General features: G+C 44.4%; 1 protein-coding gene across 1 annotated transcript in view; it reads right to left on the bottom strand.

Moving 5' to 3' along the window:
* LOC124550706 (fibrillin-1) overlaps window positions 1-20,294 on the bottom strand; it is a 131,965-nt gene that overhangs the window by 87,044 nt on the left and 24,627 nt on the right. The window contains exon 2 of the mRNA XM_047125428.1: window positions 11,982-12,066. Coding sequence (XP_046981384.1) covers window positions 11,982-12,066 — 85 coding nt within the window. The remainder of the gene's footprint in view (window positions 1-11,981; window positions 12,067-20,294) is intronic.

The raw sequence follows: 20,294 nt of genomic DNA, 5'->3' as shown, positions 1-20,294 counted from the left end.
TTCTTTGACCACCCACACTCTCCTGAGAATGGCACATCGACTAATTTGCAATTACCCGACCCAATTACCGGCAGCTACGTTGATGAATACTCGGCACCTCGCAAGGATAACTACAAGATCAAAAATACTATGTAAGTTGTTGGAAGTGGTTAAGCGTTGGTGAAAATCTCGCTTCTGAGCACACAAAGAGCTCTAAGCGCCGAACTCTGCACGGAACACGCGTTGGTGCAGTGCTGCGATACTGACCGTGTATCTCCCTTCGAAGGCGATGGCCAAGACGCCGTCTCCAAGTCTGTACCGCTCGATGGCTGAAGGCGAAGTCCTCTCTCTCCACAATTCTCCCGTCTCCCACGCGTACGAAAACGCGGCGGAAGAATACTCACTTTCGACCAATGTCGAACGCTCTAATATCGCCGAAATCGCTCCAACGCCATTTCTGAGATCCTACCCAATGATCTAGTAGGTCATAACGCCCCTAGGCAAACGAAATTCCCGTCTTCGCCTCGTGCTGGCCAGCACAGGTGGCTCCGGATTCCGGGCTACCCCAAAAGCGCCATATTGTCCCGCGTTTCGGGTGACCGCTACCTGCCGCCCACGGCGGCCCGGCGAGCTACGGCCATCTGCAGACTTTACATTCCACAATCCTCAACTTCCGACACTTTTCACCAACGCTTTAAGTTGGTGACTTAATCATGCAGACATGCAGGGAATACTACTCGACAGTGCCTCATATTCATCATAAGTCAATAAAGTCATGATCTGATGCCCTTGCCAGTCCCTTTATTATTAACACACTACTGGCCATTAAAATCGCTACACCAAGAAGAAATGCAGATGACAAACGGGTATTAATTGGACAAATATATTATACTAGAACTGACATGTAATTACATTTTCACACAATTTGGGTGGTTAGATCCTGAAAAATCAGTACCCAGAACAACCACCTCTGGCCGTAATAACGGCCTTGATACGCCTGGGCATTGAGTCAAACAGAACTTGGATGGCGTGTACAGGTACAGCTGCCCATGCAGCTTCGACACGATGCCACAGTTCATCAAGAGTAGTGACGGGCGTATTGTGACGAGCCAGTTGCTCGGCCACCAATCACCAGACGTTTTCAATTGGTAAGAGATCTGGAGAATGTGCTGGCCAGGGCAGCAGTCGAACGTTTCCTGTATCCAGAAAGGCCCGTACAGGACCTGCAACATGCGGTCGTGCATTATCCTGCTGAAATGTAGTGTTTCTCTGGGATCAAATGAAGGGTAGGGCCACGGGTCATAACACATCTGAAATGTAGCGTCCACTGTTCAAAGTGCCGTCAGTGCGAACAAGAGGTGACCGACACGTGTAACCAATGGCACACCATACCATCACGCCGGCTGATACGCCAGTATGGCGATGACGAATACACGCTTCCAATGTGCGTTCACCGCGATGTCGCCAAACACGGATGCGACCATCAGGAGGCTGTAAACGGAACTTCGATTCATCCGAAAAAATGACGTTTTGCCATTCGTGCACCCAAGTTTGTCGTCGAGTACATCGCAGGCGCTCCTCTCTGTGATGCAGCGTCAAGGGTAACCGCAGCCATGATCTCCGAGCTGATAGTCCATGCTGCTGCAAACGTCGCCGAACTGTTCGTGCAGCTGGTTGTTGTCTTGCAAACGTCCCCATCTGTTGACCCAAGGATCGAGACGTGTCTGCACGATCCGTTACAGACATGCGGATAAGATGCCTGTCATCTCGACTGCTAGTGGAGGCCGTTGGGATCCAGCACGGCGTTCCGTATTACACTCCTGAACCCACCGATTCCATATTCTGCTAAGAGCCATTGGATCTCGACCAACGCGAGCAGCAATGTCGCGATACGATAAACCGCAATCGCGATAGGCTACAATCCGACCTTTATCAAAGTCGGAAACGTGATGGTACGCATTTCTCCTCGTTATACGAGGCATCACAACAACGTTTCACCAGACAACGCCGGTCAATTGCCGTTTGTGTATGAGAAATCGGTTGGAAACTTTCATGTCAGCACGCTGTAGGTGTCGCCACCGTCGCCAACCTTGTGCGAATGCTCTGAGAAGCTAATCATTTGCATATGACAGCATCTTCTTCCTGTCGGTTAAATTACGCGTACATAGACCTGTTTATTTCTACAATTGTTTACATCAGTTTACAGCTCGAACATTTAGCTATTTTTCGACATAATCACTATTTCTGTCGATGCATTTTTGTAGTTTAACAGATTTCATTTTTCTGACGGGCACACGTCCAGATCGTCCGCTCATATTAACATCTCAAAACTCTGGGATTTCTCTAGCCACATCCACTCACCTCCAACTGCACAACTGCACAACGGCCATCCAGTTGACAGTTCTAGAGTCATTCAAAGAAAGTCTACATTCAGTAATCCGTAAATACCCAGACCATCCAATACGATGGGGGACCCAAAAGTAACGGGAATGGGGCTGCGGTGGGTAGGGAGAGTGGGGGAAGCCATTGTTCGACCAATTGTCCGTTACGGTCACGCCACCAGAGTCAGTGTGCAAAGTTGTGTCGCTGTAGGCGCATCGGTTCGCCCGTGAGAGTTTTTTTAGTAACACAACTTGTTCCATTTCGGCGAAAACGTGATGGCAGATTGTCAAGGGTAACGCGTGACTGTGAAATTTTGTTTCCTCTTCCGGAAATCGGCCGCGGTAGCTATTCTACGAGTGGTTTTCACGTTTTAAAAATGGAGAAATGTCAAGTGAGGACCAACCCCGTTCAGGACGCCCCTCAACTTCAAGAAGTGACTACAACGTCGACAAAACCGATGCCCTCGTTCGTGAAGACCGTCGCCATTCATCAGCTCTGCGAGATGTCTGGAATATCATGGAGTACAATTCAGGGGATTTTATCCGAAGATTTCTACATGAAAAGGGTTGCAACCAAATTTGTCCCTCGCCTTCTCACAGACGAGCAAAGGGAGCGCCGATTTCAGGGGTGTTTTGAGCTTCAAAATCAGCTCAAAGAGGACCCTGAATTTCATTCCAAGGTGATCACTGGAGATGAATCGTGTTTCTATGGATACGACCCCGAAACAAAGCAGCAATCAAGCCAATGGAACACAAGAAAGCTCGCCAAGTGAAGTCAAACATAAGGCAATGCTCAGTTGTTTCTTAGAATGCAGAGGTGTTGTGCACGCAGAACTCGTTCCAAATGGTTCAAATGGCTCTGAGCACAATGGGACTTAACATCTGAGGTCATCAGTCCCCTATAACTTAGACCTACTTAAACCTAACTAACGTAAGGACATCACACACATCCATGGCCGAGGCAGGATTCGAACCTGCGACCGTAGCGGTCGCGCGGTTCCAGACAGAAGCACCTAGAACCGCTCGGCCACACTGACCGGCGGAATTCGTTCCCCCGGGTAAAACTGTCAACCAGGAGTTCTGCTTGGAGGTTTTTAAGAGATTGAGGGAGAGTATCCAGAAGAAGAGTGCAGATCTTTGGCGCACAGGCGACAGGTTCTTCCATCATAACAACGCGCCTCCCACACCGCCCTCTCCGTAAAGCAGTTTTTGACTAAAAACGGCATGACACCGATTGTCCAACCCCCCTCCCCCTTACTCACCGGATCTAGGCCCAGTAGTTTCTTTTTGTTCCCGAGGCTCAAAAAGGACATGAAAGGAAAGCGTTTTGTCATTGTGGAGGAGGTCAAACAAAAATCGCTGGAAGGCATACGGAACATGGTGATAAGTGAATTTAAAATCTGTTTTGAACAATGGAAGCATCGTCTGAAGAAGTGCGCTATGGTCAAAGGAGAATACTTCAAAGGCGATAAAAATTTTGTGTAAAAATATTAAGAAATAAAAACGTTACGATAAATTCACCGTTTTTTTGGGCCCCGTCTCGTACTGGTTGGAGGCGACTTTAGCCTACCAAGTATAGACTGGGATGTCTATAGATTGACTAGGAGGAGGGGGGGGGGGGGAAAGACAGACAGTCATGCGAAATACTTTTGAACAAGTTTTCTGGTAACTGTCATGAGCAGCTAGCTCGGCAGCCCAAACGCAACGGAAATATCTTAGATCTTGTGGCTACAATTAGGCAGGCCTTTATCGACGATGTCAGTATAGCAACGGGGTTTAGAGATCATGATGTATTATAGCTACTATTACTACGAAAGTTAATAAATAAATCAAGAAGGCTAAGAGTGTGCTTCTGCTAGACATGGCAAGTAAGCAGTTGTTGGGTTCTCACTTAGACAGAAATCTAATACCACTTAGTTGGCAAAGTTTAAACAGATTATCAATCGTGGTCTGGGGAGTTGTGTGCCTAGTATGTCGATAAAGGATGGAAAAGATCCGCCGTGATTGAATAACGAAATTCGGAAGATAATGAGGAAGCAGGGGCTGTTGCATTTTCGGTTCAAAAGAGAACCCACAGATGACAACGAACGAAATTTAGTAGAGATTCGTGCGTCTGTGAAAAAATCTATGCGTGAAGCATACAACTACAACCGTCTCACCTTAGCAAAGGGTCTGGCAGAGAACCCGAGAAAATTTTGGTCCTACGTAAAATCGCTAAGAGGGTCTTAAGACTTTCCATTCAGTCCCCTGTTGACCAGTCTGGTTTGGCAATTGAAGATAGCAAAACGAAAGCCAAAGTTTTAAATTTCACGTTCAAGAAATCGTTCACACAGAAGAATTGTATTAAAAAAACCGCCATTTGACCATCGGAAAGTCTCCAGTATAGAAGACATAGTAACAAGCATCCTTGGCGTACAGAAACAACTGAAAGATTTGAAAGGAAATAAATCACCAGGTCCGGATTGGTTTGATGCGGCCCGCCACGAATTCCTTTCCTGTGCTAACCTCTTCATCTCAGAGTAGCACTTGCAACCTACGTCCTCAGTTATTTGCTTGACGTATTCCAATCTCTGTCTTCCTCTACAGTCTTTGCCCTCTACAGCTCCCTCTAGTACCATGGAAGTCATTCCCTCATGTCTTAGCAGATGTCCTATCATCCTGTCCCTTCTCCCTATCAGTGTTTTCCGCATATTCCTTTCCTCTCCGATTCTGCGTAGAACCTCCTCATTCCTTACCTTATCAGTCCACCTAATTTTCAACATCCATCTATAGCACCACATCTCAAATGCTTCGATTCTCTTCTTTTCCGGTTTTCCCACAGTCCATGTTTCACTACCATACAATGCTGTACTCCAGACGTACATCCTCAGAAATTTCTTCCTCAAATTAAGGCCGGTATTTGATATTAGTAGACTTCTCTTGGCCAGAAATGCCTTTTTGCCATAGCGAGTCTGCTTTTGATGTCATCCTTGCTCCGTCCGTCATTGGTTATTTTACTGCCTAGGTAGCAGAATTCCTTAACTTCATTGACTTCGCGACCATCAATCCTGATGTTAAGTTTCTCGCTGTTCTCATTTCTACTACTTCACATTACCTTCGTCTTTCTCCGATTTACTCTCAAACCATACTATGTACTCATTAGACTGTTCATTCCGTTCAGCAGATCATTTAATTCTTCTTCACTTTCATTCAGGATAGCAATGTCATCAGCGAATCGTATCATTGATATCCTTTCACCTTGTATTTTAATTCCCCTCCCGAACCTTTCTTTTACTTCCATCATTGCTTCCTCGATGTACAGATTGAAGAGTAGGGGCGAAAGGCTACAGCCTTGTCTTACACCCTTCTTAATACGAGCACTTCGTTCTTGATCGACCACTCTTATTATTCCCTCTTGGTTGTTGTACATATTGTATATGACCCGTCTCACCCTATAGCTTACCCCTACTTTTTTCAGAATCTCGAACAGCTTGCACCATTTTATATTGTCGAACGCTTTCTCCAGGTCGACAAATCCTATGAAAGTGTCTTGATTTTTCTTTAGCCTTGCTTCCATTATTAGCCGTAACGTCAGAATTGCCTCTCTCGTCCCTCTACTTTTCCTAAAGCCAAACTGATCGTCACCTAGCGCATTCTCAATTTTCTTTTCCATTCTTCTGTATATTATTCTTGTAAGCAGCTTCGATGCATGAGCTGTTAAGCTGATTGTGCGATAATTCTCGCACTTGTCAGCTCTTGCCGTCTTCGTAATTGTGTGGATGATGCTTTTCCGAAAGTCAGATGGTATATCGCCAGACTCATATATTCTACACACGAACGTGAATAGTCGTTTTGTTGCCACTTCCCCCAATGATTTTAGAAATTCTGATGGAATGTTATCTATCCCTTCTGCCTTATTTGACCGTAAGTCCTCCAAAGCTCTTTTAAATTCCGATTCTAATAATGGATCCCCTATCTCTTCTAAATCGACTCCTGTTTCTTCTTCTATCACATCAAACAAATCTTCACCTTCATAGAGGCTTTCAATGTATTCTTTCCACCTATCTGCTCTCTCCTCTGCATTTAACAGTGGAATTCCCGTTGCACTCTTAATGTTACCACCGTTGCTTTTAATGTCACCAAAGGTTGTTTTGACTTTCCTGTATGCTGAGTCTGTCCTTCCGACAATCATATCTTTTTCGATGTCTTCACATTTTTCCTGCAGCCATTTCGTCTTAGCTTCCCTGCACTTCCTATTTATTTCATTCCTCAGCGACTTGTATTTCTGTATTCCTGATTTTCCCGGAACATGTTTGTACTTCCTCCTTTCATCAATCAACTGAAGTATTTCTTCTGTTACCCATGGTTTCTTCGCAGCTACCTTCTTTGTACCTATGTTTTCCTTCCCAACTTCTGTGATGGCCCTTTTTAGAGATGTCCATTCCTCTTCAACTGTATTGCCTACTGCGCTATTCCTTATTGCTGTATCTATAGCGTTAGAGAACTTCAAACGTATCTCGTCATTCCTTAGTACTTCCGTATCCCACTTCTTTGCGTATTGATTCTTCCTGACTAATGTATTGAACTTCAGCCTACTCTTCATCACTACTATATTGTGATCTGAGTCTATATCTGCTCCTGGGTACGCCTTTCAATCCAGTATCTGATTTCGGAATCTCTGTCTGACCATGATGTAATCTAATTGAAATCTTCCCGTATCTCCCGGCCTTTTCCAAGTATACCTCCTCCTCTTGTGATTCTTGAACAGGGTATTCGCTATTACTAGCTGAAACTTGTTACAGAACTCAATTAGTCTTTCTCCTCTTTCATTCCTTGTCCAAAGCCCATATTCTCCTGTAACCTTTTCTTCAACTCCTTCCCCTACAACTGCATTCCAGTCGCCCATGACTATTAGATTTTCGTCCCCCTTTACATACTGCATTACCCTTTCAATATCCTCATACACTTTCTCTATCTGTTCATCTTTAGCTTGCGACGTCGGCATGTATACCTGAACTATCGTTGTCGGTGTTGGTCTGCTGTCGATTCTGATTAGAACACCCCGGTCACTGAACTGTTCACAGTAACACACCCTCTGCCCTACCTTCCTATTCATAACGAATCCTACACCTATTATACCATTTTCTGCTGCTGTTAATATTATCCGATACTCATCTGACCAGAAACCCTTGTCTTCCTTCCACTTCACTTCACTGACCCCTACTATATCTAGATTGAGCCTTTGCATTTCCCTTTTCAAATTTTCTAGTTTCCCTACCACGTTCAAGCTTCTGACATTCCACGCCCCAACTCGTAGAACGTTATCCTTTCGTTGATTATTCAATCTTTTTCTCATGGTAACCTCCCCCTTGGCAGTCCCCTCCCGGAGATCCGAGTGGGGGACTATTCCGGAATCTTTTGCCAATGGAGAGATCATCATGACACTTCTTCAATTACAGGCCACATGTCCTGTGGATACACGTTACGTGTCTTTAATGCAGTGGTTTCCATTGCCTTCTGCATCCTCATGTCGTTGATCATTGCTGATTCTTCCGCCTTTAGGGGCAATTTCCCACCCCTAGGACAAACTCTATCCGCTCCTCCGCCCTCTTTGACAAGGCCGTTGGCAGAATGAGGCTGACTTCTTATGCCGGAAGTCTTCGGCCGCCAATGCTGATTATTTAACAAAATTTAGGCAGTGGCGGGGATCGAAGCCGGGACCGAAGACGTTTTGATTGTGAATCAAAGACGCTACCCCTAGACCACTGGAATACTCTTACCTAGCCTGCATTTATCGTGAATCTCTTGCTTTGCACAAAGTGCCAAACGAATGAAAAAAAGCGCAGGCGAGTGCAGTATACAAGGAGGGTAAAAGAACGGACCCGCCAAATTACAGGCCAATATCCCCTTCTTCAGTTGCTGCAGAATCCTTGAACATTTTATCAGTTCGAATATATTAAGTTTCCTTGAGACTGAGAAGTTGATGCCCACGAATCAGTGTGGTTTTAGAAAGCATCGCTCTTGCGAAACCCATGATATACTGCGAACTATGGATGACGGGCAACAGGCAGATTCCATATTTCTAGATTTTCGAAAACCATTCGACACAGTACCGCACTACAGACTGGTAACGAAGGTACGTCCACTGGAATAGGATCCCAGATATGGGACTCGTTCGAAGACTTCGTAAGTAGTAGAACCCAGTGTGTTGTCCTCGACAGCGAGTGTTCATCAGAGACAAGGGTATCGCCAGGAGTGCCTCAGGGAGGTCTGGTAGGACCGTTGCTATTTTCCATATACATAAATGATCTGGCATTCAGGGATGGGCAGCGATCTGTGGTTATTCGCTGATGAGCTGTAGTGTACAGGAAGTTGTCGAAGATAAGAGACTGTAGGTTGATACAAGATGACCTAGACAAAATTTCTAGTAAGTGTGATGAGTGGCAGCTGGTTCTTAATGTAGAAAAATGTAAGTTAATTCGGATGAGTAGGAAAAACGAACCCGTAATGTTCGGGTACAGCATTAGTAGTGTCCAACATGACACAGTCACGTCGTTTGAATATCTCGGCGTAACACTGCGAAGCGATATGAAATGGAATGAGCATGTGAGGATTGTGATAGGGAGTGGCCGACGCCGGTTTATTGGGGGAATTCAGGAAAGTGCGATTCATCTGTAAAGGACCCCGCATATAGTACGCTGGTGTGACCTGTTGTTGAGCATTGCTCGAGTGTTTTGGATCCACACCAGGTCGGATTGAAGGAAGACATCGAGGCAATTCCGAGGGGGGCTGCTAGACTTGTTACCGGTAGGTTCGATAAGTATGTGAGTATTACGGATATGCGAATACCTGGAGGGAAGAAGACATTCATTTCGAAGAACACTACTGATAAAGTTTAGAGAGCCGGAATTTGAAGCTGACTGCAGAACAATCCTACTGCCACCAACAAACATTTCGCCCAGCGACCACGAAGATGAGGCACGAGAAATTAGGGCTCATACGTAGGCATATAGGCAGTCGTTTTTCCGTCGTCCTATCTGCGAGTGGACCAGAAAAGGAAACGAGTAGTTGTGGTACAGGGTACCAACTGCCACGCACCGTACGAAGACTTGCGGAATATGTACGTAGACGTAGATGTAAAAGTGGAGCGTAGGCGGTATAGAAGTGTCTCGGTTTTAAGTTTGGAAGGCTCAAGTACCCACTGATGGGCTTAACGTTCACGTAGTATCAAGGGAGAAGGGGGGGGGGGCAGTTACTTTGTAACCACCTTTTGAAAGTATTGTCTGGTACTTCGCACTTTCAAATTTTGAAAAAACGTTGTTGTTTTAATGATAATCAGATTCCGTAACTGTTTTAAATTCTTAGTATAACTTAATCCAAAAATTTAATTCTTAGTAGTAAATGTACTTTTCGCAACAACGGTCATATTCATCTTCACTTAAAACTTCCGGGTTGATAGGCCGTGGTCGAAGTATAAAACTCTCTCCTGACGTTTCGTCTCCGATTGCGGAAGACATCCTCGGAGGTAAAGCGGCGAACTGCGAAGAGAACTCGAGGAACCACCGATTATATAGGCAGTACAGAGGGCGCCACTGTCGATCACGTGGCTCCGGCTATGAGATTGTCTCTGGTAATGCCAACATTCTCGATTGAAAGTAATCGATCGTCACGCTTGCGATGCAACGCTGACATCCAAATTTTATCCAGTTTAACACCTTCGTCTTTCCTGTTAAAATTATTACGGTGTTTATCAATCTCGATAGCCTCTCTATACAAGTGCGCATAATAATGGAAGGTTTTTGATATGGTACCGATATAAACCTGTCCACAACTACAAGGGATTTTATATACCCCCGGTGTAGTCAAAGGGTGTCGTGCATCTTTTGGCGATCTTAAAAATTCTTTTATTTTCCTGGTGGCTCTGGAAATAGTTTCCACTCCATACTTCTTTAAAACTTTCCCAATGCGATCTGTGACCTCACTAATGAACGGAAGAAAAACTTTGCCCTTGGGCGACTGTTGTTCGTCGTTACTCCTGATTCTCTGCCTAGAGCGAAGTGCTCGATCTATGTCCTTGCTAGAATAGCCATTCTTCACGAAAGTTGACCACAGATGTACAATCTCACCTTTTAAATAAACAGGTTCACCAATTTTGCACGCCCTGTCTACCACGGTTTACATTACACCTCTTTTTTGTCTAGGTGGTGGTTTGAATCTTTATGTAGATAACGATCAGTATGAGTGGCCTTTCTATACACCTTATGGCCCAACGTTCCGTCCTGTCGTTTAATCACAGACACATCCAGGAAATGCAATTGCCCATTCCTTTCCGTCTCCATAGTGAATTGGATTTTCGGATAAATGTTGTTTAAATGCGTCAGGAAGGCATCCAACTCCTCTGCTCCGTGTGTCCGTACTACGAACGTGTCATCGACGTAGCGATACCATCTGGCTGGTCTCTTACTGGCAGTCTGCAACGCCCGTTGTTCAAAAGTCTCCGTAAATAAGTTAGCCACAGCAGGACTGAGAGGACTGCCCATAGCCACCCCGTCAATCTGTTCATAAAAGTTATTATTGTATTGAAAGTAGGTTGTGGTGAGGCAGTGTCGGAATAATGCCACAATTTCGGTAGGGAAAATATCCGCTATGCATAAGATAGCTTCGTTTACCGGAATCATGGTAAATAACGACACAACGTCAAAACTGACGAGGATATCATCCGGGCGCACGCTCGTTTCCTTTAACTTGTCAATGAAATGAGCTGAATTTTTTAATATGACTGTCCGTCCTACCGACATAAGGTTGCCGCAATGAGGCAAAGTGTCTAGGTAACTCGTGTGTTGGTCCGCCTATAGCGCTGACAATTGGTCTCAACGGAATCCCAGGTTTATGAACTTTGGGTAAGCCATAAAGTCATATATCGGTACCACAAAGAGAAGTGTGAACACCCGTCTTGCTGAACATAAGAGGAATTGCCGCCTGGGTCACACGGATAAATCGGCCGTAGCGGAACATATTTACCAGGAATGAGATCATGAAATAAAATTCAGCGAGACGAGCGTCATATCAAAAACCTTACATTATTATCCACGCTTATATAGAGAGGCTATCTAGATTGATAAACATCATAATAATTTTAACAGGAAAGACGAAGGTGTTAAACTAGATAAAATTTGGATGTCAGCGTTGCACCGCAAGCGTGACGATTGATTACTTTCAATCGAGAATGTTGGCATTACCAGAGATAATCTCATAGCCGACGCCACGTGATCGACAGTGGCGCCCTCTGTACTGCCTATATAATCAGCGCTTCCTCGAGTTCTCTTCGCAGTTCGCCGCTGTACCTCCGAGGATGTCTCCCGCAGTCGGAGACGAAACGTCGGGGGAGTGTTTTATACTTCGACCACGGCCCATCAGCCCGGAAGTTTTAAGTGAAGACAATACCGGCCGTGAAAGCTTACATTGTATGATCAAATTCATATTTTCAGGTTTAGATGGTGGTGGTAACGAACCCCTCCACTCACTGTAAACGTTGTGGAAAATACGTTGATTTTGTGTAAATAGACAGAAGCAGCAAGAGAAAATTTGAACCAAGGCCGGGACTCGAACCCAAGTATATAGGTAGGCTTAATTCTGCCTTACCTGCGGACGTTTCCCCGTGATCCATTTAACAAGACCGCCGAGCCGTACAGATCGCCTGAAGGTGACCAACTGCGTCTCGGTGTACCTGAAAACAAACGCCCAATCAGAACCGTTTATGTCAAACCAACCACAAAAAGAACATTCACTCGAAACGCATGTGCTGCAAATTGATAACACGGTGTGGTGCAGAACGTAACGTCAGAATAAACAGTTCGCTCAGGACATTCTACTTAAAACCAACTACTGTCAGGTCGACATCTTTCACATCCGAGACTGAATACATTACGTTTCAATTAGACAGCTTACGAGTGTTCTTCCCGCGCGGTCTACGGCGCCTTGCCACGGTCCGGGGGCCCGCTCCTGTCCGAGGTTCGAGTCCTCCCTCGGGCTTTGGTGTGTATGTTGTCCTTAGCGTAAGTTAGGTTAAGTAGTGTGTAGGCTTATGGAGCGATGACCTCAGCAGTTTGGTCCTTTAAGAATCCACACACATCTGAACATTTGAGTTTTCTCCAACTACATCGACATGCTTGCTCTGCTATTTACGCTTAAGTACTTGACAGACGGTTCTTCGAACCAATTTCGCACTATTTCTCTACCTTTACACTCACCAACTGCGCGCGAGAAAAACCAACGCTTAAATGTATCTGTGCGAGCTCTGGTTTCTCTTATTTTACTACGGTGATTATAACACGCTATGTAGGTGTGTGTCAACAAAATACTTTCGTAATCCGAGGAGAAAGCTGATAACTGAAATTTCACCTCAATGAAGACCTCACATTGCTTATCATATGCGTGACACCCTCTCCTCTACTTCGGCATTATACAATACGATATGACTTCTCAACTTCGATGTCCTCACGCAATCCTTTCAGGTATGGATCCCATTACGCAGAACAATACTCTAGCGGAGGATGGACAAGCGTAGTTTAGCAGTTTCTCTAGTGGATTTGTTGCATCTTCTTGGTGTTCTGGCAGTCTTTGGTTCACACTCCCCGTAAATTTATCTTTGTGATCGTACTAGTTTAAGTTGCTGGTTCAGATGGCTCTGAGCACTATGCGACTTAACTTCTGAGGTCATCAGTCGCCTAGAACTTAGAACTAATTAAACCTAACTAACCTAAGGACATCACACACATCCATGCCCGAGGCAGCATTCGAACCTGCGACCGTAGCGGTCGCTCGGTTCCAGACTGTAGCGCCTAGAACCGCACGGCCACTCCGGCCGGCGTTTAAGTTGTTCGTAATTGTTAACTCCTGGTAGTTAGTTGAACTGACAGGCTTTCGATTTGTGTGATTTATCGTGCAACCGAAATTTAAAGGATACATCGCAGCACTCAAGTGGACGAATTCGCACTTTTCAACTACGCTTAATTAATATAGCCACTGTGGGGCTAGAGAATGTGAGAGGTACAACAAGTTTGTTTGTGTGGCCATCCTCCGCAGCAAGCATATAAATACTTGTTTTGTAAATAAAACTGCCTTTTTCTACTGCTAGCTACTTTAGTTATCCCATACGCGTTTCGCCTTCTCCTGTTCTAAGGCGTCAGCAGTGGGATTTATAACGATACAGTTTTGTTAGTTACAGATTATCAAACAGTTCACTTCACGATTTGACCACAAGCCAACTACTAGAGAAGATGACATGAAAATAATTAGAATCAACAATAAAAAACACCTCCTGACCATGCAAGAAAATTACCACACACATAAAACCAAAGCAGAGGGGGAAATCCTGTTGAATGACCAAGTACACTTGCCAAGCAATTCATTATTTACACTAATAGATAGGATAATACAATAACGTTCACAAAAAGTATTAATATAATAATACTGTCGAATGTAATAATAAAAGAACCCAACATCTTCACACTCACTCATCCATGAACCCCTCCACAGAATATTGAAACAAAAAGTCAAAACACCTGTAACCAAAGTTTTCAGCCACTCACTAACAGCTAGTATACCCGCCATCCGCCTCCCCCCCCCCCCCCACCCCCCAAGATAAAAAATATCCGCTCTATCCCACTCTCTCTCACTCATACACACACACGGTATAAACATCATAAATAGAAGTTCAAATGGCTCTGAGCACTATGGGACTTAACATCTGAGGTCATCAGTCCCCTAGAATTTAGAACTACTTAAACCTAACTAACCTAAGGACATCACACACATCCAAGCCCGAGGCAGGATTCGAACCTGCGACCGTAGCGGTCGTGCGGTTCCAGACTGTAGCGCCTAGAACCGCTCGGCCACCTCGTTCGCCAATAGAAGTTAGTATCGAACATATACTTCGTCAGGTTGGCAGCGGATAGGTAAACATACCAAAGAAGATGAAACACGTAATGGAGTCGCAATATTTACGCTGTGAAAAGCAGTATAGTTGTATCGAGTGACAAAAGAACAATAGTCCACCACAAAAAACAGTGAGAAACATGGTGAACAGTGTGTGGAAGGCGAGAACACAAAGGTGTGATTATGTGGCAGTGATAAAAGTGGTAGTGCGACCTCCAGACCAGATGTGAGGAAACGCAGATCAGCAAATCGTAAGTAATTACTTTTTTTTTTACAAAAAAGTCGCGAAGTGAACTGTTTGATAATCTATAACTAACAAAATTGTATCGTTATATATCCCACTGATGATGCCTTAGAACAGGGGAAGGCGAAACGCGTAAATAAAATAAAGTAACTAGCAGCAGGAAAAGGCAGTTTTATTTACAAACAAGTATTTATGTGAGAGGTACGTTTAACCGCTTGCCTTCCAGTACTGGCAACTTGCGGGCGTGGCGACGTTTATCGATCTTCTGCTATTGTATAAATTTTCACGCGGAAGTAACGCAGATTCGTGAACGCGCATAACAGAAACGATCATCTTCAAATGAGGAAGTTATTTGTAGCAAGGAACTTTAAATTAATTACGCCTGCTGTAATAAACATAATAAATAGTAGAAAACTGGCATGTAATTCATTTATAAACTTTATTGATGATGTCTCGTGTTCAGAACTGCATTTAAGTACACTAACGGAGAAAATCGCAACGCCAAGAAGGGGCTGGGCGTCATAAAGGAAAGGTGATAGGCTTGCTTTTACACCTGGTTTATGTCTATTCAAATTTTGTGCCAGTCGCGTAATAGCGCCACCACGAAGATGCAAATCAGGTTTCTTTTAAATACACGCTCTAACGTTCGCGAGATTAGACGTGGTGAGCTGATGTTAGTCAAGAATGCCTTTAAAGCGACAATGATGCCATTACTAAAACCACATTGAGTTCGAAAGAGGTCGTGTAATAGGGCTACGAGAACCTGAATGTTCCTTCTGCGATACTGCAGAAAGACTTGGCAGGAGTGTAGCCACTGTAGACGAATGCTGGCAGCGGTGATCACGAGAATGTACGGTCACAAGAAGACTCGGCTACATCTACATCTACATTTATACTCCGCAAGCCACCCAACGGAGTGTGGCGGAGGGCACTTTACGTGCCACTGTCATTACCTCCCTTTCCTGTTCCAGCCGCGTATGATTCGCGGAAAGAACGACTGCCGGAAAGCCTCCGTGCGCGCTCGAATCTCTCTAATTTTACGTTCGTGATCTCCTCGGGAGATATAAGCACAGGGAAGCAATATCTTCGATACCTCATCCAGAAACGCACCCTCTCGAAACCTCGACAGCAAGCTACACCGCGATGCATAGCGCCTCTCTTGCAGAGTCTGCCACTTGAGTTTGCTAAACATCTCCGTAACGCTATCACGCTTACCAAGTAACCCTGTGACGAAACGCGCCGCTCTTCTTTGGATCTTCTCTATCTCCTCTGTCAACCCGACCTGGTACGGATCCCACACTGATGAGCAATAGTCAAGTATAGGTCGAACGAGTGCTGTGTAGGCCACCTCCTTTGTTGATGGGCTACGTTTTCTAAGGACTCTTCCAATGAATCTCAACCTGGCACCCGCCTTACCAACAATTAATTTTATATGATCATTCCACTTCAAATCGTTCCGTACGCATACTCCCACATATTTTACAGAAGTAACTGCTACCGGTGTTTGTTCTGCTATCATATAATCATATAATAATACTCTAAAGGATCCTTCTTTCTATATATTCGCAATACATTACGTCTATGTTAAGGGGCATCTTATCTTAGAAGCTAGATTAAGGAAAGGCAAACCTACGTTTCTAGCATTTGTAGACTTAGAGAAAGCTTTTGACAATGTTGACTGGCATACTCTCTTTCAAATTCTGAAGCTGGCAGGGGTAAAATACGGGGAGCGAAAGGATATTTACAATTTGTACAGAAACCAGATAGCAGTTATAAGAGTCGAGGGACATGAAAGGGAAGCAGTGGTTGGGAAGAGAGTGAGACAGGGTTGTAGCCTCTCCCCGATGTTATTCAATCTGTATATTGAGCAAGCAGCAAAGGAAACAAATTAAAAATTCGGAGTAGGTATTAAAATCTATATAGAAGAAATACAAACTTTGAGGTTCGCCGATGACATTGTAATTCTGTCAGAGACAGCAAAGGACTTGGAAGAGCAGTTGAACGGAATGGACAGTGTCTTGAAAGGAGGGTATAAGATGAACATCAAGAAAAGCAAAACGAGGATAATGGAATGTAGTCGAATTAAGTCGGGTGATGCTGAGGGAATTAGATTAGAAAACGAGACACCTAAAGTAGTAAAGGAGTTTTGCTATTTGGGGAGCAAAATAACTCATGATGGTCGAAGTAGAGAGGATATAAAATGTAGACTGGCAATGGCAAGGAAAGCGTTTCTGAAGAAGAGAAATTTGTTAACATCGAGTATAGATTTGTCAGGAAGTCGTTTCTGAAAGTATTTGTATGGAAGTGAAACATGGACGATAAATAGTTTAGACAAGAAGAGAATAGAAGCTTCCGAAATGTGGTGCTACAGAAGAATGCTGAAGATTGGATGGGTAGATCATATAACTAATGAGGAGGTATTGAATAGGATTGGGGAGGAGTTTGTGGCACAACTTGACTAGAAGAAGGGATCGGTTGGTAGGACATATTCTGAGGCATCAAGGGATCACCAATTTAGTATTGGAGGGCAGCGTGGAGGGTAAAAATCGTAGAGGGAGACCAAGAGATGAATACACTAAACAGATTCGGAAGGATGTAGGTTGCAGTAGGTACTGGGAGATGAAGAAGCTTGCACAGCATACAGTAGCATGAAGAGCTGCATCAAACCAGTCTCAGGCCTGAAGACCACAACAACAACAACAAGGGCCAGTTGCCACTCCCTGCACCAAGTGCGTATCCGCTGCAGATCTTCCGGGAGGCCACGTGGTACAGCCGAGAGGAAGGCCATCGTGTTCGGCGTGTGGCTCTGACGCATCTTATTGGATCTGCAGCAGCAATTTGAGCAGCAGTTGGCACCACAGTGACACAATGAAGTGTTACATATCGGTACATGAAAGAGAGTTCCGAGTCAGACGCCCTGTAGCGTCCATTGCACTGATCCCAAACCACCGCCATTTGCGACTTCAGTGGTGTCAAACGAGAACTCGTTGGAGGACAGGGAGGAGGTCTCTTGTGTTTTCTGATGAAAGCCGGTTCTTCCGCGGTGCCAGTGAAGGCCGTTTGTCGGTTGGTAGGAGTCCAGCTGAGGGCCAGGAACCAAGCTGTCTGTTTGCTAGACACTCTCGACCTACACCTGGAGTTATGGTCTGGAGTGCGATCTGTATGACAACTGGAACACTCTCGTGGTTATCCCACACATCCTGTTTGCAAATTTGAGGTTCGACATGTTGTGTTGCCATTCATGAACAACATTCCACGGGGTGTTCCGCGACAGGTGTGTGTGTGTGTAGGTGTGTGTGTGTGTGGTTTGAGGTTTTCGGGCGCTAAACAGCGTAGTCATCAGCGCCCAAACGCATAGAAACAGGAACACATGCAGTGAAGGGACGAAGACGGACAGCGAACAAGGAGAACGGCTAAAAGACACAGACCTGACGCAGTTACAAATCCTCACATACAGAGGCAAAACAGGAGGAGAAGAAACGCACTAAAAAAGGAAAGGAAACACAAGGAAAAGAGAACAGAAATCGAAGTGAAACAAGTAGGTAATCGTGACTGGCGGACCTCTTACCTAAAGCCTGGGTGAGCCAGTCACCCAGCAGCACGTTAAAATCAGGATAAATCTCGGCCACATACCGCTGTTGCAGCCCACCATGCTCTAAAAAGTGCCGACATTTGGCCTAGACCTGCTCGATCAGGCGTGCACTCGTGGGGCACTGAAGGACGACAACTCCACCGTCATCCACAACAATAGACTTGGCCCCTGTTTCTGTGTTTCGATACAGTGTACCGGTACGTGGAACTGTTTCAGTGTTTCGGAACGGCTGTGGCTCACTGTTTCGAAACAGTGGTGTTTCATTCCGCCCCTGTCTCGGGTAACCGGACCAGATTCGATCTCGAGCCAGACACAGAAACTGTATCGTTGTTTCAAAATAAGGCTGTTTCAGTCCACCTCTGCTTGGAACGGACTAATTGTATCGAAACAGTGATGTTTCATTCCGCGCTGTGTCGGACGAGATTCGGGCTCGGCATAGGTACTGAAACACAACATACCACTTCGTGAAACACTTTCAAGAGTGTCGAAATCTTTTTGACAAGCAATAGCATGAAGCTTAAGATATCCGAAAATAAAGCTTCGTTTCTGACTGTCCTGTTCCTAAATGGCGTAACATCTGCTTTATAAACACTAACCAAACAATAAAACAACACATACTATTCACATTCAAAATAATAAATATGTGAAAATCATTCAGTTAAATTACACTTTTTTTACAACATACGTTTCTCTGGTCATGTACAGTAATCATATTAAGAAACGCAAGTAAGCCTACAACATTTTGAATAAAAAAAAGCGTAAAGTGACCGTTATTAGACATATACATAAATTTGATGTAGGTATTATTGCAAGCATCTGTTTGACATATCACTGATAGTGTAAAGGTGAACGGGAAGGGCTGGGGAGCATGGTGAATTTGTAGTAACGGTTCGAAACACCTTGAAAGGCAAAATTTTTTCTGTTATGTTTTGTTATTTATTCGAATTATTTGCGAGTCTATAGTCAATGTGCCTATTATCCACAATGATTCCCTTTGTGTGCATGGAAATTAGCAGGATGGGTATATTACCCATACTAACGGAATGTGGGAATCCCAGTAGCATATCCGTAGTTTCTGCAGTTTGCTCCCACCTCCAGTTCCGTTCGTGGTGCTTCTTCTTCTGTCTTCAGCTATGGCTGTCCTCAGCCAATTGAAAAGTATGAAAGTCACACGACACGAAAGCAGTGCATTTGCTGCAGGAAATACGAAACTGCCAAGACGCCTAAGTGATAGTTTCATACTTTCTGCGATATGATTAGCGCTCTCGCACCTCATTTATGTTTATACGGACATACTTATACAGTAGACATTCAAGATGATAAAATGTGTAGGTTTATTAGATCACAAAACACAAACTGTTTCACTGTTTCGAAACAGCGTATCGAAACATTACATTGTACTGTTTCATTTGTTTCGAAACAGTTACGTGTTTCAGTTTGCCCATCTCTACACAACAAACATTAACCGTCGCTGCATTGACCGGCCAATTGTTATGGACATGCAACTCCATCCCACAAACTGACATCTGGCACGTTCGCATGCTTGCATTCAACATTCTGCCGGCTACAGCGGTTATTAGTGTACCAGTATTTCACATTTGCGTTTGCTAATGCCACACTTCCATTAACCTGTGATCTCACAATGTTAATCACTTAAATATGTCACCTAGACAAATGTATTCTCGAAATTTCATTACTCTAGATTAATTATTTTTTGGTGTTGCGGTTTTATTTGCGTCATCGTATGGAACTATTTGTTTATGTTTCATTTAAATTTTTATAATTTTTTTGCTTTAAAATGTTCGCATATTGGTGCTGTATTTACTGCATACAGGGTCAAAAGTATTTAAACCGACAAACTCTGGGAGGTTGTAGGGGACATCAAAACAAATATTTTTCCCTAATGTCATTTTTTCCTATGAGGATTATTTAAATCGGTAGAGGAAGATTTCTCTGGCGACAAATTAACTAAACCAACAAAAAAGTCCAGAGGGGACATATCTGGGGATCGAGGAGGCCATAGTACAGGACCACTTTTGTCAATCCACGTTTGTGGGAACCGTCGGTCCGGGAATCGACGCACACGACGACTGAAATGTGCCGGCGCCCCGTCATGTTGGAACCACATGCGTTGTCTTGTAGGGAGCGGGACGTCTTCCAGTAATTCTGTCAATGCTCTGGT

Source organism: Schistocerca americana, chromosome 9 (assembly GCF_021461395.2).
Source record: "Schistocerca americana isolate TAMUIC-IGC-003095 chromosome 9, iqSchAmer2.1, whole genome shotgun sequence".
Lineage (NCBI taxonomy): Eukaryota > Metazoa > Arthropoda > Insecta > Orthoptera > Acrididae > Schistocerca > Schistocerca americana.
This window is presented reverse-complemented; position numbering and strand designations above follow the sequence as displayed.